At 42.0% G+C, this 24393-nt stretch overlaps 1 protein-coding gene across 1 annotated transcript in view; it reads right to left on the minus strand.

Moving 5' to 3' along the window:
* HemK1 (HemK methyltransferase 1) overlaps positions 1-24393 on the minus strand; it is a 105448-nt gene that overhangs the window by 27790 nt on the left and 53265 nt on the right. The window contains exon 4 of the mRNA XM_090381527.1: positions 22621-22852. Within this exon, the coding sequence (XP_090237653.1) occupies positions 22621-22852 (232 nt within the window). The remainder of the gene's footprint in view (positions 1-22620; positions 22853-24393) is intronic.

A 24393-nucleotide genomic window follows, 5' to 3' on the forward strand; every position in this document is an offset into this window, starting at 1 on the left:
TTCCATTCACTAATCTTCTTACCCTTCTCTGTACTTGTTCCAACAGCTCTACATTCTTCTTAAAATGCGGCCTCCAGATCTGTATACAGTACTCAAGGTGTGGCCTGACCATTGCCTTATACAAGGGGATAATCACCTCCTTATCCCTGCTAGAAAAATTCCTGTATATCATTGACAAGACACCATTAGCTACTCTTGCAGACCATCTACACTGCTCACAAAACTTCATATTTGCCTGCACAATTACCCCCAGGTCCTTTTCATTCTCTACCACAGAGTTGATACGTTACTCTGGGATTACTGCTTCCCATATGTAGTACTTTACATTTGTCAATGTTAAACTTCATTTGCCACCTCTCAGCTGATCTGCTCAACTTTTCTAGATCCTGTTGCAGCAGTGTACTGTCATTAGTGTCATTAACAACCCTGCCAACCTTCATATTGTCTGCAAACTTGGACGTTAATACCATCATCAGTATCATTTAGAAATACAGCAAACAACAATGGACCCAAAATTGAACCCTGAGGGACTCCAATAATAACATTAGTCCATGAAGAGCAGTGTCCTTTGATTACCACTCTGTCTTCTCCCACTCACTCATCCCTTTATCCATAGCAGCAATTTGCCTCCAATGCCACACTGCTCCAATTTGTGCAGCAGTCTTCCATATGCAACAGTATCAAAAGCCTTTCTAAGACTCACATATATAATATCAAAGTTATTCTTTGCATCCAGTTCCTTTGTGACTACATCATAGTATCCAATCAAATTTGTCAGACAAGACTTCCCCTTAACGAACTCATGCTGTGTCTGAGCTATAACTGAAGTCATGTCTAGATGATCCTGCAATGCTTCTTTAACCAGTGCCTCCATTAATTTCCCTTGAACAGAAGTTAAACTAACAGGTCTGTAATTACCTGTGTCTCCCTTTGATCCTCCTTTGTGGATTGGGGTCACATTTGCACATCCTCAGTCCATGGGTACCTCCCCTGAGTCCAGGGAAGCTCTCATAATTATGTTTAAGGGTTTACTTACTTTCTTTTCCGCCTCCTTTAATATAACTGGATAGATTCCATCTAACCCAGGTGCCTTTCTTATGTTTATCTTGAACAATTTCTCCTCCACATTACTCTCAGTTATTAAAGATTATCTAGATTACTGCCAGAATTGAATACACCTGTGGCATTCCCTTTCCTGAATAACTCCTCATGTGAATGTAGTGAATGTAGATGCAAAATATTCATTTAGTTTGTTAGCTACCTGAGCAGGATCATCAACAGTTGAACCATTGATATCAAGTGGACCAATCTGATTCATCCCCTTCCTTCTAGAGTTTACATAAGTAAAGAACTCTTTGCTGTTTTTCTTTGCATCCTTTGCCAAAAATTTTTCGTAATCTGCTTTTGCCTATCTAACCTCCTTTGTAACTTGGTTACAGATCAACTTATATCTATCATAGGCTTCTGTGTCACATGTTAATTTATATGTATCCCATTCATTTTTCTTCTCTGTCATATGTCTAATTAGTTCATCTGACATCCATTTAGGCCTAAATCTTGAAGAATATTTCTTTGTTGGTATGAAAAGCCTAGTAGCTTCCAAGATTAATTCTTTGAATGCTTCCCATTTTGAATTTCCTGTTGGAAATGTCATCAGTTGGTTCCACCGTATAGAATTTAAATACACTCTCAGACCACAGTAGTCACCTTTACAAAAGCAAAAACCCTTCCCTTTACCCTTGATGGTAGTTACCTCTTTGAGTAAATCCCACGTCAGCACACTGTGATCACTACCACCTAGTGGTTCCTTTATCTGCAGATTCTTGATGCATGAAGAATCATTACTGATAATCAGATCAAGAGTATTACTCCCTCTAGTTGCCTCCCGAACATGCTGCTGTAGAAAACAATCATCCAATAAATCCTCAAAAGCCTTGCTAGTGTGTGAGTGACCAACCCACAAATTCCAGTCAATATCCAAGAAATTAAAATCCCCCATTATAAGACACTAATTTACTGGGCCACTCTATTTCTCTGCACAATTGCTCATTATACTCATCAGATTCATTAGGCCTATAACACACACCTACTCTAATTTTTCCTTTCCCAGTGCTTATGTCACACCAAACAGACTGAACATTGCATTGTCAACCCACATCAATTGGATGCATTTCCTTAGATTTTATGTGTTTCTTAACTAACAGCATAACCCCCCCCCTCCCTTCCTATCCTGTCTGTCCTTTCTGTACACCATTGTACTCCACAAATTCCAGTTCTGCACTGCTTATGTCTGTGTGAGACACCATGTCTCTGATATCCCAACAATATCTGCCTTTTATGTCTTGACTAGCACTTCAAGCTCATAGAATTTATTAACTATTCTCCTAGCAATGGTGTATATGCAAGTATACATGTACCTGTTTCTCTCTTAGTTACACAGCCCATGTATTTTCTTGTTCCACTATGACTCCCAACAGTCCTGGAAATTCCCATTGTTTTGCTTTCCAGGCTGCTGTTCAATTGCATTTCAATAGAAGTAGTGCAAGAATCACTTTTACCTCTGCCAGTGGCTACTGGTAATCTATTATTCCATGTATCCCCCCAAACTAGCAGTTTCTGACCCTACTGTAAATACATTAGAGTTCTACTGTACTTACTTATTCATGTGTAAAACCTTGTAAATATATGCCAGGGTGTTTCAAAAATGATGGTCAATAATTTAAGGTGAAAAGTACAAACTAAAATAAGCAAAAAGTCCCAGTGAACATCGGGGCTGCAATGAACTGTTTTCGAGATAATGCACATTTTCTGTTTAGATCCGCCACTGACTATGGGAGTACTAGTTTAGCAAAAAGCTGTGAATCCTTTGCTAAGGGTGGTTTTAATTAAACATAAGATAATACATTTTTAATTTTTTGGTTTCAACACCACAGGATTTTATAGATGTTACATGTTACAGGATGCTACAAAAGGTGTTCAAAATGCTGTCCTTGCATCCTTATGCAGCTTTGTAGTCTTCTCCTGCATTGAGTTGCGAATCCTCTTAGGCACTGATGGTCATTTCTAATTTGCTGAAAGGCTCCTTCAACCCAACGCTGCAATTTCTAATGTCAGAAGTGTACACCAAGCTTTTTACATGACCCTTGATACAAAAATCCATAGGATTTAAGTAAGATAATCTGGGAGGCCACGTTACAGCGCCCATCTCTACCTATCCAGGCATTGACCATACCTTCTAGTTAGATACTGGGTCACAACTCAAGCAAAAGGTGCCGGTGCACCATCATGAATAAACCATATGTTCTGGTGTTGCTGAAGTGGAACATTATCATCATCAAGGAGGTCTGGAAGAACATTCTGTAGGAACTGAGATACAGCTCTCCTCTTAGCTTATTTGGCAGAAAGTGTGGTCCAATTAGACAGTCTCCTAATAGTCCTGCCCAGACATTCAACGAGAAATGTTGCTGATGTCATGATTCATGAATTGCACTAGAATTTTCATTGGACCAAATGTGACAGTTACGAAAATTAAAAATACCATCACGAGTAAACCCAGCTTCATCAGTGAACAAAACGTTGTTTAAAAATTGGGGGTTCAGAACACAGTGTTGTTGTATCCACTGGCAGAAGTTCACTCTGGGAGGATAGTCTGTATTGCTGAGACCTTGTACACGCTGGATATGGTAGGGGTACAGTAATTAGTGATATAAAATTCACCACACACTGCTATGATTCAGTACATGCTATTGCAGAGCAATCCTCCTTGTCGAAATTCCTGGATTTTGTTCTGTTCTTTCTAACACCCTTTCCTCAGCATCAGGTGTTATGCTTCTGGCCTTCTCATACTCCATGTGCGAAGCGGCCCGTGTTCTCTAAGGCACTGATGTACCCTGATGATGTGTGCCTGTTGGGCTGCCTTCAGCGGAGAAATGCTTCTTGGTACAAACATGTAGCCTCTAGTGCACTGCCGTTGGCTTTACCATACATGAAGTGCATGTCTGCATACTCCTTGTTGCTGTAACCTCTTTCATGATGGACTATCCTTTGACAAGTACTAGTATGCCTGCTACATCACAGAGCATTGAGGGAGGGGAAAGGGAGAGAATGAGCATATCCTAACCTAAACAAACAGGTCAGTGGTGGATCCCAACTCTGTACAGTTCACCTTGTCGGTGGTGGATCCCAACTCTGTACAGTTCACCTTGTCAGTGGTGGATCCCAACTAGAAATGTGCAATATTTCGAAAACTATTCCATTAAGTACCCATGTTTATTAAGCTTTTTTTTTGCATATTGTAGTCTGTACAGTTCACCTTTAAATTATTGACCATCACTTCTGTAACACCCTGTATATCAAAAATATAATTCTCTTTATATTTTACAGAAAGCTATTTTTGTGTATAAAGGAAAGGTGCACTGCATAATTAATTAAAACAGATCTTGCCGAAGTATACTAAAGTTCTTTGATTTGTATGTGCATGATGGGGAACCAGACTTAACAATTTCCTACAATGATTTAGAAATACTCTCCTTGATCTTAAGATTAAAGGGGATACAGGCATTTTTGGGGAAAGGAAGTTGTTAAAAATTAAAAATGACTACACAATGTGGCAGCTTTAACAGTGCTTAACAAAGAGTTCTAATTACAGTGCTTTAATATCCGAATTAGAGAAACATCACTTTACAATGACCAATCAGTTTACACACTGTATGCAGGGCCTAGTTAACCCCCCCCTCCCCCATTTTTGGCATTTCTGTTGAGTATTTATGCTCTTTGCCATTTTTAGTTAATTTTATTTGCATTTCACTTATATCCTTTGTGTTCTTTTCTGGGAAATATTGTGTGTGCATGGCCCAGAAAGGGCACTTTTTCTACAAGTAGGTTACAAACTTTTGATATCCCTTTTGGATTCACCTCAAGTCAATAGCACCTTCCAGATTGTTCTCCTAATTGCAGCTATTGTTCTCCTAATCATTGCTCTTGTACTGACAAATGACCATGCTCGTATGTAGAAAATAATACTATTTGAATAAGTTGTTTATAATTAGTTGAATTCAAACTTTCAGCTTTGAGTCATTGTTAATTATATGCTTCCATAAGTAAACAAAATTATGTTCTTAGGAGGTTTAAAACATGTTTTAAAATTAAAAAGCTCTTCAAAGTTTCTGTGTGTGATTCATATGATTTTAAGCAAAATGCAGTTCACAACCTTTAAGACCTCTGACTTCAAGAATTTACTAATATGTATTGAGTAGTGCACTAAGACATCATTTTAAAAAAACAGTAAACTCAATGAAGTCAATAGGTTTGCAAAATGGCATCAATAACATCTCTTACTATGAAATCCCTCATAGCAAGTTGCCTAAATTTGCTTCAAAATATTCTGAGTTTGTCTACTCTTACACCCAGGGCACCTACCCACCTTCCCAATGAAGAGAGGATAACTATTCCTGAAAATCTTAGTAGAGTGCCATCTGGATGGTAGCAATCTACTGAGAATATGCAGCAATAGTCTATTCTATTTGAGAAGTGCTGCATTTCAGAAAGTGCAAGGCTAGGCAACTGATTGTGAAGGATTTCACAATATGAGATGTCACATTGATACTGTTTTCCAAACTTTAATACATGTTACAATGAAGCCTTAGTACACTAATATCTGTAACATTTAATACATATGATTTTAAGTTAAATGTTATATTAATTTTGGAATATACGTAAATGTTCACTTTTAATCCTTAATCCACTAAAGAAGATCCACAAAAAGGGATCAGAATATTTAAAGTTAAATGTTATTTATCTATAATCCAGCTTAAGAAACACTATTTAAACAATGCAGTAATGTTTCATTTGTCAGTTATTTTGATACCACTTACAAAAATTGCCTTCAGATCATCTGACTTGTAAACAATATATTTGAGCAGAGAGAGCAAAATTTGGCATAAATTTTAAAAAAAAATTTTCTGAACACCTATAGATACTTCCAAATGCATTTTCATTTGAACTGGCATCTATAATTCCACAACTTCCTTCTAAATCTGTTAGAATATGTAATTAGAAAGGAGAATCCTCCTTCTTACATATTACTACTAGTTCAGCTCTATTTTTTTTGGTTAGTCTCTCCTCGCACACACTGATGAGCCAATTCCTTCCAGAAGTTCTTTGTATCAGAGCCCTTGGCTGGCCAGTCAAACTTTTTAATGATAATGTTCTCAAACTAGGCTCAGATCATCATGCCTCTGCCAAACTGTACTGTTGGGATGACACAGTCCAACAGGTAGCTTTGTCCAGGCATGGCTATCAGATTAGTAGACCACATATCATTGTGATTCATCACTCCAAAGCACAGTTTTCCAGAGGTCTACGGTCCAAGGATCGTGGACCTTTAACCAAGCTAGATGGCATCTGGCATTAGTCGGGCTGATTAGTGGCTTGTGGATAGCTGCACAACCATGGTAACCCACATCACACAGTGTCCTGCACTGTACCGTGCTGACATGTGTCCCAATCATCTCACGGAGGACCTGCGTGCGTGCGTGTGTGTGTGTGTGTGTGTGTGTGTGCTGCGACAATGTTGACCTGTGTCCAAGTATATGATTCTTTGCAAGGGTCTCCTGCCACATTCCATCACCTTAGAAGGTTTTCCAGGTCATTTTGCGATGGTCTGAGCACCAGTCACTTCCATTTTCAGATCTCATTACTAGACGTCAACACGGGAACTTTCAGAGCCATTGAAATGCCATGTACAAACCAACTCTTTATGTAGCACCCTATTATCATTCTGCATTGGAAGTTTGTTAACTCCATCAATTGCATCATCTTGCATTCATAATCATACTACTGTCTCCAAGGCCTCCAAGCATATTTATAGTTGTGTCTGATGTGGTACTTTGGTAAAACGTGACCAACTATCAGTGGAGGAGTATCTGGATATTAGTGGTAAGGCAGCATGTGTGTGTATGTGTCTAAGTGATCTTCATGCAATTAATGCTACAAGAAAAACTAAAATATATACATACACATGTGTGTGTATAAAAACTATGTATTATGAGGAAAGAAGAAGGAAAATTAGAGAGGGGGAAGGGCTGGGGGAGAGTTTTATGGGCTAGGGCAACTGTAGAAGGTTGAATCAAACACCACATATTACACGTTTTAAAATCACTAGACAAAATGACACATTTTTTTCCCTTCTCAATCCGCAGGCCAGATTTGTACAAGTCCTCCGACTGTCCTTCAGACACAACTCGGCAACAGAAATAACCTCATCATCAGCGGAAACGTCAGTTTTCCATATCAGTTTTTTTTTCCTTATCATCAGTTTTCCACGAAGAAAGGACTTCGGGGCAGGAATGAGGAAGAAATCTGAGGGTGCAAGGTTGGGGGAATAAGCAGGATGTGGCAATATTTCAAACCCACATTCCTGGAGTATGCAAGGAATGTGCAGGGGTGAGGCATTATCATGGAGAAGCTCCCCCCCCCCCTTTTTTTTCCTTCTTTTATAACAGCACATTAGCTTTATGCAGAGGTTGGAATAATACTTTACGTCACAGTATAGCCATTTTGAAGGTAATCTACAGTATAGCCATTTTGAAGGTAATCTGTTAGTATTACACCATGATGATCCCAAAAAACTGACAGCATAATCTTGCTAGCACTTAGATGCACATTTGCCTTTTTGGGAGGTAGTGACTCTGCATGCTTCCATTGTTTTGACATTTGTTTAGTTTTGGGATCATAGTGATGGATGCAAGTTTCATATCCATTGTGATTAGTTGTGAAAAGAAACTTCTCTTGCTCTTTCTGGCAGATTGACAACATTTCATGTGCACATTATGCTATTTCATTCTTCTGGTAATCCATCTAGGAGACACTTTACTCATATGCAACTGTTGATAGAAGATGTTATCCACAGACACTACTTTAATTTGGAGCTCATCAGCTAGTTCTTTAATGCTAATTCGGTGATATTCCAGGATTAATGCTCAATTTTTCAACACTCTCATCTGTTACAGCAGTTGCTGGGCATCCTGGTATTTCTTCATCATGCACTGAGGTACTTCCACATGTGAATTGTTTATACCAGAGTACAATAACACTAACCTGGGCAGTCTCCTTCATAAACCAATTTTTTGGGTTTTTTTTCTCTTGCAGAAAGAGGAACCGAATCACTAATCTGTATTCCACTTTATCCATTGTGATGCTTCACTTCATTCAGCGCTGCATAGAAAAAACTTTAATTTTCAGACTGAAACTAAAATTTGTGCAATTTCTCTAGAGATTTCAAGGTTTCAAACAAAAAAAAAAAAATTTAGCTTTCTATCACAACTACTTCTGGGTGAATACAAATCTTTTTTGAACCCCATCTTGTATATATATATATATATTTTTTTTTTTTTTTTTTTTCCGATAAACTGAGCACTAACTTTATATTCTTCATTCATATACTTTTCACTTTCCTTCAACTAATTTTTTCCACACTCTGGGCCATTAGTTATATGAGGGCAGAAGTGTTTATTCCTATTGTAATTGCTCACCTAATTTCCACACCATTGCTTGTGACCACAATACACAACGTGCACACAAAATGAGTATATACAAGTAATACTACCAAGCTCCATCCTTGCAGCATGGTGCAAGATTAGCCAGTAAACTTGCTCAATAACAAAAACCCATATACACAGAAAAATCTTATAAATAACGAATATACACCAATGAGCCAAAACATTATGACCAGCGAGTCGTTATGCAAATCGAAGCAACTGCAGGTGAACTGCAGCATGTGCACGGGTCAGGACATGGTATAAAAAACATCTGATACTGAGCTCCATTAAACAGTGTTATTCTTGTCCTTCAGATGGGAGAGGCAGCAGACTTGAGCGAGTTTGACAAAGGCCAAATTGTAATGGCCAGATGACTGGGTCGGAGCATATCCGAAATGGCACAGCTGATGGGGTGCTCACTGTTAGCCTTGGTTAGTACCTACCGAAGTGGTCCGAGGAGGGTAAACCCACAAACCGCCAGTGAGGTGTTGGACGACCACGGCTCATCAATGCTCAAGGTGAGCGAAAGCTCTCTCAGATGGTATGTGGCAACAGAAGGGCGACTGTGGCACAACTCGCCGGTAATTGGAATGCTGGCCACAGGAGTAATGTGTCACAATACATAGTACATCGAACCCTGCTGAAAATGGGGCAGCGTAGACACAGGCCACTCTGAGTGCCTATGCTAACCACAGTTCACCAGCAACAGTGCCTACAATGGGCACACGAGCATTGAAACTGGACCTTGAGTGATTGGAAGAACGTCATCTGGTCCGATGAATCATGTTTCCTGTTGCACCATGTGGATAGCCGGGCACGTGTGCATTGGGGAAGTGATGGTGCCTGGATGCACTGAGGGACAAAAACAAGCAGGTGGTGTCATGCTTTGGGCAATGTTCTGCTGGGGTATCCTGGGTCCAATCATCCATGTGCCGGGCACTCTGACGTCTTCCACCTACCTAAACGGCACCTCCGTAACCAGGTGGAAGGAGCAGCAGTGCGTAGCACACGCTTCTTGATTAGACCAGGGTTCGAGCCCGTCACCACCAAATATGGAGGACGCAGAAAGGTCAGGAAATGACCACAACATATCCCGGAGCAATATGGCCTAGTTGCTAATGCTCCTAAAAACTAAATAACAACAACAACCTACCTAAACATCATGGGATCGCCAATATGGCTGCCTTACTGTTCAGACGTGCTGTACACCACTCCGCAAAAATGTGTCGGAATATGTGTTTTAAGTTAAGCCAGTTATCCAAATTGTGTATCCAAGGAATAATATTCATCAGTGGATCACAGTGGTGAGATTTGTTTCTCTTTTATTGGGGTATTTTAGTACATTTTAACTGTTTTCAATTAAACGCTGGTAACAATGTGTCAGCTCACCATGGCAGCATTGATCTAGCTTTGGAGAGGGTGGCAAACCACATATTTCTCTGTCACCATGGTTGAAGTGCACTCTTGACTAGGGAGAATGACCCCTGTGTGTTTCTAAAAACAGGGCACTGATTGTGTCCCAACAGTTTCTGTGACTTTTGATTTTGCTATTCTGGTCATAATTATGCACAGAAGAACTAAAATGTCCATATTTCCCTCTTGAACGAGCAGTACTACTCATTGCCTGAAGACACTACATTGTGGGTAATCTCCCCACCCTCAATGCTTTCCTGGAAATGCTCGCTCAGTCCAAAGTTCAGGCACTCTCCGAGTTAATCCCTGCCCGGAGCTTGACCTGTGGCAAAATATGAACTAACCTTCCGTGCAAAAATTAGAAAGTAAAATCCTCCTGGCAGCAAAGCTATAGGGCGGCTCCACTTATTCTGGCTGCCACGTTAAAGAAATTAAGATTACGTTTAGACCAAAGAAAATGGATTCAATAAATCATTCCAACCTCGTTAATTCGAAGACAATGGAAACAGATGACAAATCAGGAAAATCAAGTGCTTCGCAGCCACAGATGGCAAACAACGAAAACCCTGAGATTATAGAAAGTGAAGATATTGACTTCGCACAATCTGGCTCCACTACAGCCAAAGGAAAACAAAAAATATGTGGCACCAAAAATGGAAAGAGTGACTGGCTCCAAAAGTGAGAATAAGGATCCTACTGAAAAAACTGTGACAACATCGAGGAGAAACCCCGGACAAATCGCAGGGCACCCATTACACTCGACACTTGGCAAGGTATGGGCAGTGTCGGGCCTTGCGGCCAATAAGCCGGACAAACAATGGGCACAACATATCACACTGCACAGACACACGGGCCCACACACTTTCAAGTCTCTGTCTTGACAGTGTACTGCCCTCGATACAGCGAAACATATGCGGAGATTGGAGAAATCCCAGGTGCCGTCTGACACGAAAAATACCTTATACACTCAACACTACTGCTGGGCATGGCCCTGGAACAGTCCCTTGCCCTTTGAACGGCACTAGAGAGCTTGTTCAAGGAGAAACAAACAGAGTTTCAGCGGTCCCTTAGAGCAGAGATAGTCTCCATCTGGATGAAGATGGAGATGATATTAGTCCAGGACACAACTTGAAAAGGAGATTGCCCAAGCCAAGCTAGAGGTCCTCCAAATCAGTGGGATGACCAAATGCCACAGCATGTTCCCACATACTCACAGGCGCTGAGGAACAACATAAATACCACAAGTGTGAATACCGGCACAGGATGCCCCAAAATGGGGCAGAAGAAAACCCTGCTAACTAGACCCCACCTGGAGGTTTTGAAACCAGCAACACTGGAAACACATAAGTCTAGTGAAGCAGTTAAACAGACTATCATGGACAATTTGAAGGACGACTTTAAACACACAAAAATAAGATCCATCAGGAAAACGAGAAATGTTGGCATGATCATTCAAACTGAAACAGAACAAGACATACAGGGGATACTAAAAAATCCCAAAATATCCTCGCTGGGGCTGCTTGCCAAACCGCCTAGGAAAAAAGGACCCTGTATAATGTTGTTGTTTGGTTTTTTTTTAGGAGCATTAGCAACTAAGGCCATATTGCTCCGGGATATGCGGTGGTCATTCCCTGACCTTTCCGCATCCCTCCGTATTTGGCGGTGACGGGCTCGAACCCCGGTCTAATCAAGAAGCATGTGCTATGCACTGCTGCTCCTTCCACCTGGCTACGGAGGCACCTCCCTGTATAATGATACATGACCTAGATAATGATATCACCCCTGAAGAGTTAGTCCAAGAAATCTACAGGAAAAATCTCGATGAATTGCAACAGGACGGAGCACCAGAGCAACATCACACCGAGGTTCAAGACCAGGGCTAGGACTGCGGGTGCTGTCAACTGGGTCTTGGAGCTATCTACAGCTGCCTGGAAATCCATAAAGCAACAGACAAGGGTATATGTAAATTGGGCAGTCACCACTACAGGGAATATGCTGTCTCCAAATGCTTCAGGTGTTGTCGTTTTGGCCATACGACACACACCTGCAGGCAAATACACTCTACATGTGGCACTGTGCCAAAGATGGCCATGAATATAGAGGACTGTCCAAACAAAGCTGAAGCCCCGGTCTGCATCACTGCAAGGCCCTGAAACTGCCACATGACCACTCTATAAGGGATAGTGCCTGCCCAACATACAATAAAGCAAGGAGTACACAACAGCTACGGATAAATTATGGGATTAATCCAAAACAATACAATCACTTCGGGATAAAATTGCACAGCATTCTAGGGCAGCATTCTAAGGCTATATTGCTCCAGGATATGCGGTGGTCATTCCTGACCTTTCCACATCCTCCGTATTTGGTGGTGACAGGTTCGAACCCCGATCTAATCAAGAAGCGTGTGCTACGCACTGCTGCTCCTTCCCACCTGGCTATGGAGGTGCCTCTGGATAGGAGTGGTACACACAATGGACGGTGACTGGAGGAGTGCATAGCAAGCAGTAACTTTACTATCCTGAACCTACCAATCAGCTTCCCACATTTTCAAGTACAATGTGGGAAGCAAACATTGATCTTACTCTTGCAAGCCGCACAATAGCAAGACACCTCACCCCCCTGGGAGGTACAGGACTATTGGACCACATCTGATCATAGGGTTATAACCCTCAGTCTGCACCGAACCCTAATTCCACAACAGATCATCAGACTTCTCTCACCAAGGTACACCATTCCCAAAGCTGACTAGGATCTCTTCCAATGGACTCTGATGATTGGAGCAGAAAAACATCCCAACTGAAGGCCAATACTTAAATGACCTCCAGCAGCAGGTGACAAAAATTAATGGACGCAGCGACATAGCCATAAAAAAGAAACGCCCAGCCCCCAGGGCTGTTCCCTGGTGGTCACCGGAACTAACTGACCTCAGACACAGAGCAAACAGAGCCCAAAAAGCATTCCAATGAGCATGCAGAACCTGCCCACAGGTGGAGGTGGATGAGCTAAGACAGGTATCGCGAGGCAAGAAATTAACTACACGGCGAAGATTAAGTAGAAGAAAAAAGAAACATAGGAAACCCTGGTCAGTGCAAATTGCAATGCTGACCCACGGGGAATTGTTTATAGAGTTGTCACTAACAAGCTCCAAGAGGGGAAGTGGTTACAGCCACCGAAACTGCACTGGGAAGTTATACCAGAACCTGGAAATCATCAATTGACAACATATTAGACCACATCTTCCACCCTCAAACTGAGCCCCAGACTGAGGAACAGAGAAAAACTCTGTGAAGAAAACTCCTCTTATTGTACCACTGCAGTTGAGTCCCCCTTTATAATCATGGAGCTGAACATAGCAGCAGCAAACATTAAAAACAGGAAAACCCCTGGTGATGATTGGATTGAACCAGAGATATTCAAAAAGGCCTCAGAGAAGATACCAGACGTCATTCTAAATCTCTTCAATCGCTGTCTTTCAGAAGCTATTACCCTAATAAGTGGAAAACAGCAAGAATAAGACTTATACTTAAGAATCGAACCAAACCCCACGATAAGCCATCATCGTACAGACCCATAGCTTTGCTTTCTACCTTGAGCAAACTTTTTGAGCGGCTTCTATACTAGTGATTATACTCACTTCCAGGAAGTGAACATGATGTCGCCGAACCAGTTCAGCTTCAGAAGACACTCAGCGGCAGGCGATTTGGAAAACATAATCGAGGCAGCAAAGACCTGCGACATGAAGTATTTTCTCGTCATATCAATAGACTTTGCTGGCTTTTTTTGATTCTCTCTCTGGTGGCCTGGAATCCTGGCCAGACTTTGGCATGCTCAAATTCCAGGCAACCTGTTCTGCTGCCCTAGATCATACTTGGATGACAGAAGGATTACAGTGACGACTCCCTTTGCCACTGCCTCCCCCCAGGGGAGAAGTCATTGCTGCCACCCTAACACCTCAAGGGACATACACCAGATCCTGGCACTCTTCCATTAATAACATATTGGACTATATCTTCCTATCTTCAATAATGCCACACATGCAGGAACAGAGAATTCTCTGCAAGGGGAATGATAAATACTCCACCCAGACAGTGGAGCCCCCTTTCACAATAACAAAACTCAATCATAGCTGCAGCCAAAATGCAAAACAGGAAAACTCCAGGCAAAGATCAAATAGAGCCAGAAATACTAAAAAAGGCAGTAGAAATGATACCGGATACTATATTAAAACCTAGCAAATCAGTGCCTCACGGAGGGTGTCTTTCGAACTTCGTGGAAGACAGCCCGAGTCAGACTTATCCTGAAAAACCCCACTAAACCCCAGGACATGCCAGGTTCATACAGGCCTATCGCTCTGCTGTCGATGTTGAGCAAGCTCTTTGAGCGATTCATCTACCACAAAATTGAAAACTGATACTAGAATGCTCAATTGACGTCAAGAAACCAATTCAGTTTCAGGAGGGGATGCTCCACCACTGATGCCCTCGAGAGGATCATCGATGCAGTCAGAAACTGTAACAGGAAATATTTCCTCCTCATCTCAATTGACTTCGCTGGAGCCTTTGACTCTCTCTGGTGGCCCAGTGTTCTGGCCAGGCTCTGGCGGGCTTAAATCCCATCAAATCTATTTCCCTGCCTGAAATCTTACATGGAAAACTGAAGAATCACGGTCAGCACTCTCTTTACCTTTGTATCCAGACCGGTTTACAGGAGCAGCCCCCAGGGATCCATCCTGAGGCCGCTCCTGTGGAACCTGGTACTTGATGAGTTTTTAAATCTGGATATTCCAAATGTCACTACACAGGCATACGCTGATGATCTGATTATGATGCTTCAAGCAGACAGCAGATTGGGCCAAGAGGAATCTTCTAACGATCTCAACCGAAAAAACAAACTCAATACTCCTCAGGGGGTGCACTTGACCCTGTTAGACCTTCACTAATCAAAATAAATGGAGTGACCATCAAACTCAAACAGAAACTAAAATATTTAGGAATAATACTAGACCGAAACTTGAACTTCACATCTCATCTCTGTTAACTCAGAACCAAAACAAGGAGGCTCTCGGCCCTGAAAACCAAAATCACCAGTAGGGACTAGGGACTAAAGAAGAGGGCACTCTCCCTTCTATAAAAAGCTCTCTTCATTCCTATGCTGGCCTATGGTGTAGACGCCTAGTATCAGAAAGCAAACACAGCAGTCAACAAGAAAAGGCTGGAGTCGATCCACCGATCCATACTATTGACAACAACAACTAGAGCCTACTGCACGGTGAGCACCTGGGTGCCTCCGTAGCCAGGCGGGCAGGAGCAGCAGTGCGTAGCACAAAAACCAAATAACAAATTACAACAAGAATAACGGTGAGCACCCATGCGCTCCAGGTCCCAGCGGGCTTCTTTCCCCTGGACCTAGAGATTGTGCACTGTGGGCTGCTGCACTAACATTCAAAAGGAAGAATCACAACTTATCTAGACTACACAACAGATCCACAGAAAAGCAAATCCTCAGAAAATAAGAGGTTAATGGAATATCTGCAATCTATCTGGCAAAATAGATGGAATCTTACCACAAAAGGGCAAGTCACCAAAAAAAATTTATACCCTATGTCAGCAGGGTATATCCTATCTACCCGTTCCGGTTTTCTCCTGGCTTGCACACCAACTTCCTTCTTATGGGACACGGCTTCTTCAGAGGGGAAACTCCACAAGAACCTCTGACAACCTGAGCTGTAACTGCGGGTAGGAGGAAACCTGGGAACGCCTTATCGACGATTGTGACAACTATAAGGACCTCAGATGTCAGCTATACACATGCATCAATTCCTAGCTAAGGAACCGAGAAGGAATAATATTGCAAGAAGAAGATAATTACTGGGCTTTCACTGTCTGCCCGCAAACTCTTTGAAAGACAACGATCCCTGCCACATCATCATTAACCTATGAAAACACAGACGTGACTACCTGAAATGACTGCAAAACTCTGAACTAGAGACCACCTGAAGTAGATACAACACATGAACTTGACGAACTGGACCTGACTTCTGGACTTGGACCTCCTCCGGACTAACGCAAAGATGAAGATTGCAACTTGGACTCGGACCTCCACTAGTCTAACACAAAGGCGAAGATTGCATCTTATGATGTCATACTGCCATACGGTGCCCCGGCTAGACATTCTGCCTAGCCTGCTTTTTTTACTCCTCTTTCCCTGGCGGGGGGGAGGGGACAGCCTGCTTCTCCTCCTCCTCCTGCCACCCCTCTTTCTCCTCTGGTGGGTCATGGGCATGCCCCACTATTTCAACAGGAGTCATCTTCCCTATCGACCCCTTACTTCCAATTTTCAACCACCCCCAGTCTTCTGCCTCCCTTCCCATCTCGTTCCCCTTACACAGCGCCTGCCCCACATATCCAAATTTAAAACACCAAAATTCATGCCCGACCTATTAGGAAATCTTGTCACTTCCAGTGCATATTCCTAATAGCCCCTCTAAACAGCGTATAATATACCATCCCAACTGTGCCCAAAAGAAAAGAATTTTTTTTAGGTCCTAGCCACTGAAATCTCAGGAAAGTAGGTGGTAGGACCTGCCAGAACAAACTTTAAGGGAACACCTGGCTGGCCTCCACGTGGCAGAATACATAAACGTCAGGTTCCATCAGGGGCCTGGCGGCTAACAAGCCAGATGAACAAGGGGCACAACATATTACACAATACATGACCCACACACTTTTAACAACTTTTAACTGGCCTTGACAGTGTACTGTCCTTGATACAGCCCCGGTACCATTTTGGCGGTCTGGGTGCACAGTGTTCTTATTGCTTTGATCTTGTGTTTATTACAGTGATCTTAGTGTTTCTAATAAGAGACTTCTTATTACTGTGGCAGTGACTACTGCTGACTGGTTTGGCCTTACTTCCATGCAGTCCGGGGTGGGCAACCAGGGGACTCCTGGTCGGCTAAGTAGGCCTTGATCAATGGACTTTTGTCTGTCAAAAGTGACTAGTGTAGTGTGGGACTATTTTGGAATGAACATTGTGTTACCATATAAGCCATTAAATCATTAAAAAGTATTGTTGCATTTATTGTGTATTATATAAAACCATGTCCTCAAAGAACAAATTATCTCTAAAGACTTTGGAGAGTGAGGCTATGGACGTTGCTTGTCCTGGCAGTTCTGGCTCTACAGATGGTAGGGCTGGAACTTAACCGTCAGGCTCAGCACAAGTTGTGCTCGAGAGACTTACCACTGACTTGGTGGAAATTATGGATGGAGATTCCTCCAGTGACTCAGTGGTTATTGAGTCAGCACAGAGAATTGCCGTGAAGCGGCTCACACAGGACTCCGAAGAAGAAGAAGGAGATCCACAAGAAAACTTCAAAGACATGAAAGTTGTGCGTCAGAGACTCCATGACTTTATGCTTAATGATTCAAATAAGGTCAACAGAGTGGCTATGTACCCCATTCTTGGAATGTGGGATCAGCTGGAAGCAAAGGCTACCGAAGTTTATGCCGAAAACCAGTCGTTAAAGGTGATGTTAAAGAAGAGTCAGTCCTCTGTCAGTGTTGCGCACATCATACGCGAATGTCGTACGGAACCAGAAAAGTTCAGCCCCAAAGAAGACGGAAGTGCACGCCGTTGATAAAATCGGACTCCAAGACTCTGAGGACCAGTGAGGATGTAAGCTGTAAAGCCTGTTCTGAAGAGCATAAACGTCTGCAGAATGAGAACCATTAAAGATAATGGAGTTGTACTGGAGGTTTCCAGTCAAGAAGATGCTCAAAAGGTACTTAACTGTGAGACAATAAAGGCGAAGGGTATGAAGACTGAGGTCCCCAAGAAGCCTGGTAAGCATCTCATCATCTACAATGTGGATGCTGATGTCGAAAAAGAAGATTTTCTTTCTGAGCTCTTCGAGTGCAACCTTAGCTCTCACAGTGTGAGTAGATCTCTACTCCAGTCGAGCACATAGTTAGATCAGTGGCGAAAGTCACGAATAAGGACACTAAGAACTGGATCATCGAGGTTCCCACAGAGCTGCGGAACATCTTGATTGAGAAAGGGAGAGTGTGTTCCTGCACTGGTCATCTTACAAAGTCCGAGATATATACTTCACAGTGAAGTGTTTCAAATGTCTTGCCTTCGGGCACCAAGCAAAGAACTGTACATTCAAGGCTGTGTGTGTGTGTGTGGCCATTGTGCTGGGGAGGGCCACTTTCCTAAGGAGTTCCCAAAACAGGCCGAGAAGCCTACCTGCGTGAATTTCTTGAAGTGCGGTAGTGCCTCTGACCATTCTGTTCATAGTAGGGATTGCCCTATCTACAAGAACTACCTTGAGCAGATTAAAAGTAAGGTTGTTTATGGATAGCTTCCATAGCAACTGCTCAATGATTTCAGCTTCTTCTTGGTCAGTGCTCCTCCTGCTGCTCAGCAGACAGGGTGGTACTCTTTTCGAGTGTTAGTTTCTCCTTGGGCTGACCGTTCATGGTGGCTGAAAGGCTGGTTACCATATAATGGTTGTATATATATATACATAGTCATGTAAATATGTGTGTTGTGCTTGGCACACTTTGTAAGTAATGTTTATTCCCGCATGCTAGCGGATGTTAGTATTGTCTTGCAACTACTTGTCGTTGCCTTATTGTACTGATATGTAAATATGAAGCTAAATGCTCAATTGATGTATATTAGTTGACCTCTAAATTAATTGTAAATTTTGATTGTAGGTTTGATCAAAGCAATCAGATCTAAAAAAAATAGTGTATAAAGTATAAATATAAAAGGGTAATAGCGACCTGCCTTCATGGGGCTAGGGATGGTAAACTTCCTTGCTGGCTTCCAGTAAGGAAGGCTAAATAGGTCGATGTAAATTGTTAAATTGCATTGTTGAGCTTGCTGCTCCGGAAATGCTCCGATGAGTGTACATATGATGATGATGATGTCCTCGATACAAAGAACATATGCGGAGATGTGTTAAATCTCTGGTGCCATTAGATCCGAAAATACTCTGTACTCTGTCTCCAGGCAGGTGCATAGAGGGGCCCCTTCTGTGGATTCTTGTGCTGGATCAGTTCCTCAATATGGAAATCCCTAATATAAGAATGCAGGCATATGCCAATGATCTCATACTGATGCTGCAGGCTAATAGCAGGACACAGCTGGAGACCCATGCAAATCATGCCATTTCTGTTCTGCAAGGATGAGCAAATTGGAACATACTGAACATCTCACCAGAAAAGACATTCAATACTCCTCAAGGGATCCCTTGATCCCAGGAGGCCTCCCCAGATCAAGATAAATGGAACAACCATTAAACTCCAAACAGAAGTCAAATATCTTGGTGTTATCCTAGATAGACACCTCAACTTCACACCGCATCTTAGTTACCTCAGAGTAAAATTCAGGAAATATTTGGCCCTATTCGCTAGAGTTACACGCAGAGACTGGGGTCTGAAGAAGAGGGCACTCGCCATCCTTTACAAGGCATTCTTCATCTCGGCACTGGTTTATGCAGCGGGAGCTTGGTACGCTAAGGCAAGCACTGCTGTTAACAGAAGGAAATTGGAACCCATCCATCGAACAATTCTCCTTACAACAACCAGAGCATGCTGCACAGTGAGCACACACGCTTTCCATGTCCTTGAAAGATGTCTCCCTCTGGACTTGGAGATTGTGGGCCATGGGCTGCTGCACCAACACGCCAAAGGAAGGGTGATCACACATTTGGGATACACTACGTACCTAACTCTAACTAGACCACAGGAAAAAAGACGTCTTACAGACCACATGAGAACAGTGTGGCAGAATTGGTGGAATGACTCCAGTAAAGACCACATAACTAGAAGCTTCACACGAGACATTGGACGTGTTTTTCCCCGACCCGGTACTCTCCTGGACTTCATACCACTTACCTGCTGACAGGGCATGGCTCCTTCATGAAGAAGCTACACGATTTTGGGATCTCAGACATAGCACACTGTAGATACAGACAAGAAGAAACTTGGGAGCACCTGTTATACGAATATAATATTTATGAAGACCTCCATGGCCTGCTGTTTACCAAACTACGCTCCATCCTTAGAAATCAGGAGGACACAGTGCTGCAGGAAGAAGAAAACTATAAGGTTTTCACGCTTTTCGCTCAAAAATCTCTTTGTGAGGCAAAGAGCATTTCCACCACCCTGAAACAAATTTCAGACTTTGGATCACCGAATAGATGCAAAGAACACAACTGGCCATTGACGACCAGCTGAGTGACTACAGGACTTGAACACAAGAAGCATGACAACCTACAACAACTGAAAGACAACTGAGTCCTTACTGTATGCGACCACACACCGGGACCTAGATGTAGGTGGCCTGTCACGTGTAGGTGATGCATCGTGGCCTCTGCCAAGATTAAGTCCACCACCTGGAGAGTCAAAATGAACGACTTAGATTGCAGCCTTGCTTCCAACTGCGAACTAGCCAAAGGGTGACTCAGGTCTGACACCTTGCCGGTTCTGCTTTATCTCCTTTTCACGGTGGGGAGAGACACCACTGTCCCCTCCACTCGCTGCCAAACCCACTCTCCCTCTGGCATGGGCATGGCCACTGAACATTTAGGGGCCACCTTCTCTATCAGTCCCTTTCTTCTTTTCTTCTACCCTCCAGCCTTCCTTCTCCCCACCCAAATCTGTCTACCTTCACAGCACACAGCCCCCACATGTCAAAATTGTAACTACACCTGAATTGCTTGCCCGACCCTTTTCGGCCAAAAATAAAACTTATCCAGCGTACAATCCCTTCTCGCTCTTAAAACAAATCTCTATGACCAAACAAAAGCATCAACAGTGATTAAAGCAATTTTTTTATGTCCTAGCCACTGAAACTTGAGGAAAGTAGGTGGCAGGACCTGCCGGAGTACTGATTCCTTACTAGTAACACCTGGCTAGCCTCCTCGTGGCGGGGTATGGGCAACACGGGTCCCATCAGGGGCCTAATGGCCAATAAGCCAGATGAACAATGGACACAGTTCATCTACACTACACTACACTATACGCAATCCACACACTTTAAATCTCTGGCTTGACACAGATTTTAAGTCACTCGATACAGAGAACACCGCAGAGATGGGAGAAATCCCAGGAACCGCTAGACCTCAACATACCAAATACCAAAAACCTAAACATCATTGCTGACCATGTACACCCTTTCGTGGCAACAGTCTTCCCCTCTGGTGGTGCTGTCTTTCAGCACGATAATGCGCCACGCCACACCGCCCGGATTGTTCGAGACTGGTTCGCGGAACATGAGGAAGACTTCTAGGTATTGCCCTGGCTTCCAAATTCTGCAGACATCAATCCCATCGAGCATCTGTGGTTTGTGTTGGAACAGCAACTCAGATGTGTGGCGTGAGAGTTACTCACAATTGTGAGTAACTCTCTTCCTGTGAACATGATGCCCCGAAAAGTCTAGTCCAACTTAAGGAATGTAGAGAATAACCCCAACCCCTACCCCCACCCCCGCCCCTTACCCAATTATTAGACCCCTAAATTTAACTCAAAATTCCAGCCACAGGACAAAAATGTAAAATCGATCGATCCTTAATTATTAGCCCGTTTAGACCTCCAAAATCTAACTTTATGACAATGTTTTGCAAAATTGACATCGCCTTCCCCATGAAGTATTAGCGAGTTGGACAAGGAGAGTTGGAAAAGAAGCTTCCTATATCAAAAAATAAAGGTAAGCCCTGTTGATTCATAATATAATAGAATATAGGAATTATCGAGCACGTAATAGCTCTCTAGTATCAAATCTATAAAATATATGAGATAGATATAGACAGTATGGCATTAGTTAGTAACTTTATTACTGTAACGATGTGTACACTAAGACTAATGTAATTTATAATACTCTATGTTAGATTACATGAATTAGTATTGGCGAAGAATAGTAGTCAATAATTGATAGACATACCACATACTCCATTAGGAGTACATGTAGGTTAATTTATCTATGTAATATATTCCTTAAATTTAACTAGATATATCTATCAGTTATTTACTACTCTTCACCAAGACTTCCAGGTATTGCCCCGGCCTCAGAATTCACCAGACATCAATCCGATTGAGCATCTGTGGTTTGTGTTGGAACAGCAATACATATAATCTAACATAATATATATGTGTGTATTACTTCTGTCCTATGAAACCGCTTCCACTTCTTTACACTCTGAAATAACTCACAGTACCTTTCCAGGGTAATATTACTTGCCAATCTAATAAGAGGAACAAGCCAAAGAAAAGGAACAACTGCTGGACTAACTACCATCAGAACGACACTACACATGATAGGAGACTGTAACTCGTGAGCCCAAACCTAGTAGAGTCAGTGAATATAACCCTCACAAATCCAGTTTAGAGTTTTTCTATTTAAAATATTTCTGTTAAACAAGTTCGTAACACTCAACGATGAAGTTGTGCATATGATTTTTCATGACTACAGAGATTAAAGAATTTCCTATATCTTCCAAACTCTAATCCATCCATATCAATAAAATATTCTAGGAAGTTAGCTAATATTGTTTTTATGGTAATCTTGATTACCATAAAACAATATTTGATATGGTTGCTTGTCCTCTTCATGTACACAGAAAAACTAAAGAAAATAAACAATGCACTCTATTTACCCAGCTACATTCTTTAAGAAGAGACAAGGATATTGCTCCTGTTCCACATCCAATTTCAAGAATCCTGATTTCATCCATAGGGAATGCATTTGTTTTCACAATGTTATGCAGATGCAAAAGTAGCAAATCAACTAAACCTTCTGTTTCTGGCCGAGGAATAAAAACTGGAGGCTGCATCTTTAGAGTAATATAACGAAAGTCCCATTCTCCTATTATATACTGAACAGGAAATCTATGAGAAGAAAAAAACAGATGCGAGTTCTAATTCTGTTAAGAATTGGGAATTTAAATAGCTGATTAACTAATTAATCTTTATAACCAGTTAAATTAACAGATCATCACATTATTTTATTAACTTGATGCTCAAATGAAAATGAAGCCACTATTTTTGAATAATTAAAATATAAAGGGCAAAGATAAAGAAAGAGCCTACAAAAACTATCCCTACACTACCACAATCATTTCAACAAGCTGCTTCCCAATAAGTTAATTGATCTTAATCCTTACATCAATTAGTCACTTAAATCTATGATGCTATAGTCTGTTACACGCACATGCCAATCAGTATATCATCTGTTACTCCCACATGTCACTCAGTCAGTGGGCTGCATACTCTTATTTGTTATTACAGTTTGCCATGTTTGATTAAGTTAGGCCTAAATGGATATCACATGAACTAATTAGACATGTGACAGAGAAGAAAAATGCATGGGATACATATGGGATAAATTAACATGTGACACAGAAGCCTATGACAGATATAAGCTGGTCTGTAACCAAGTTACAAAGGAGGTTAGGCAGGCGAAGGCAGATTATGAGAAATCTTTGGCAAAGGATGCAAAGAAAAACAGCAAAGAATTCTTTACTTATGTAAACTCTAGAAGGAAGGGGATGAATCAGATTGGTCCACTTGATATCGATGGTTCAACTGTTAATGATCCTGCTCAGGTAGCTAACAAACTAAATGAATATTTTACATCTACATTCACACATGAGGTTTTATTCAGGGAGGGGAATGCCAGAGGTGTATTCAACTCTGGCAGTAAGCTAGATAATCTTGTAATAACTGAGACTAAAGTGGAGAAGAAATTGTTGAAAATAAACATAAGAAAGGTACCTGGGGTGGATGGAATCTATCCAGTTATATTAAAGGAGGTGGCAAAAGAAATAAGCAAACCCTTAGCCATAATTATGAGAGCTTTCCTGGACTCAGGGGAGGTACCCATGGACTGGAGATGTGCAAATGTGACCCCAATCCACAAAGGAGGATCAAAGGGGGAGACAAGCAATTATAGACCTGTGAGTTTAACTTCTGTTCCAGGAAAATTAATGGAGGCACTGGTCATCTCCAGTCTGGTCATCATCTAGTCAAGACTTCAGTTATAGCTCAGACACAGCATGGGTTTGTTAAGGGGAAGTCTCGTCTGACTAATTTGATTGGATACTATGATGTAGTCACAAAGGAACTGGATGTAAAGAATAACTTTGATATCATATATTTGGATCTTAGAAAGGCCTTTGATACTGTTGCACATGGAAGACTGCTGCACAAATTGGAGCAGTGTGGCATTGGAGGCAAATTGCTGCTATGGATAAAGGGATGGTTGAGTGGGAGAAGACAGAGTGGTAATCAATGGACACTGCTCTTCGTGGACTAATGTTATTAGTGGAGTTGATGTTATCAACAATGGACAACACATCCCTCAGGGTTTAGTGTTGGGTCCATTGTTGTTTTCTGTATTTATAAATGATATTGATGATGGTATATCAAGC

Source organism: Mastigoproctus giganteus, chromosome 9 (genome assembly GCF_048544385.1).
Source record: "Mastigoproctus giganteus isolate SK-2022 chromosome 9, ASM4854438v1, whole genome shotgun sequence".
In the NCBI taxonomy this organism is placed as follows: domain Eukaryota; kingdom Metazoa; phylum Arthropoda; class Arachnida; order Uropygi; family Thelyphonidae; genus Mastigoproctus; species Mastigoproctus giganteus.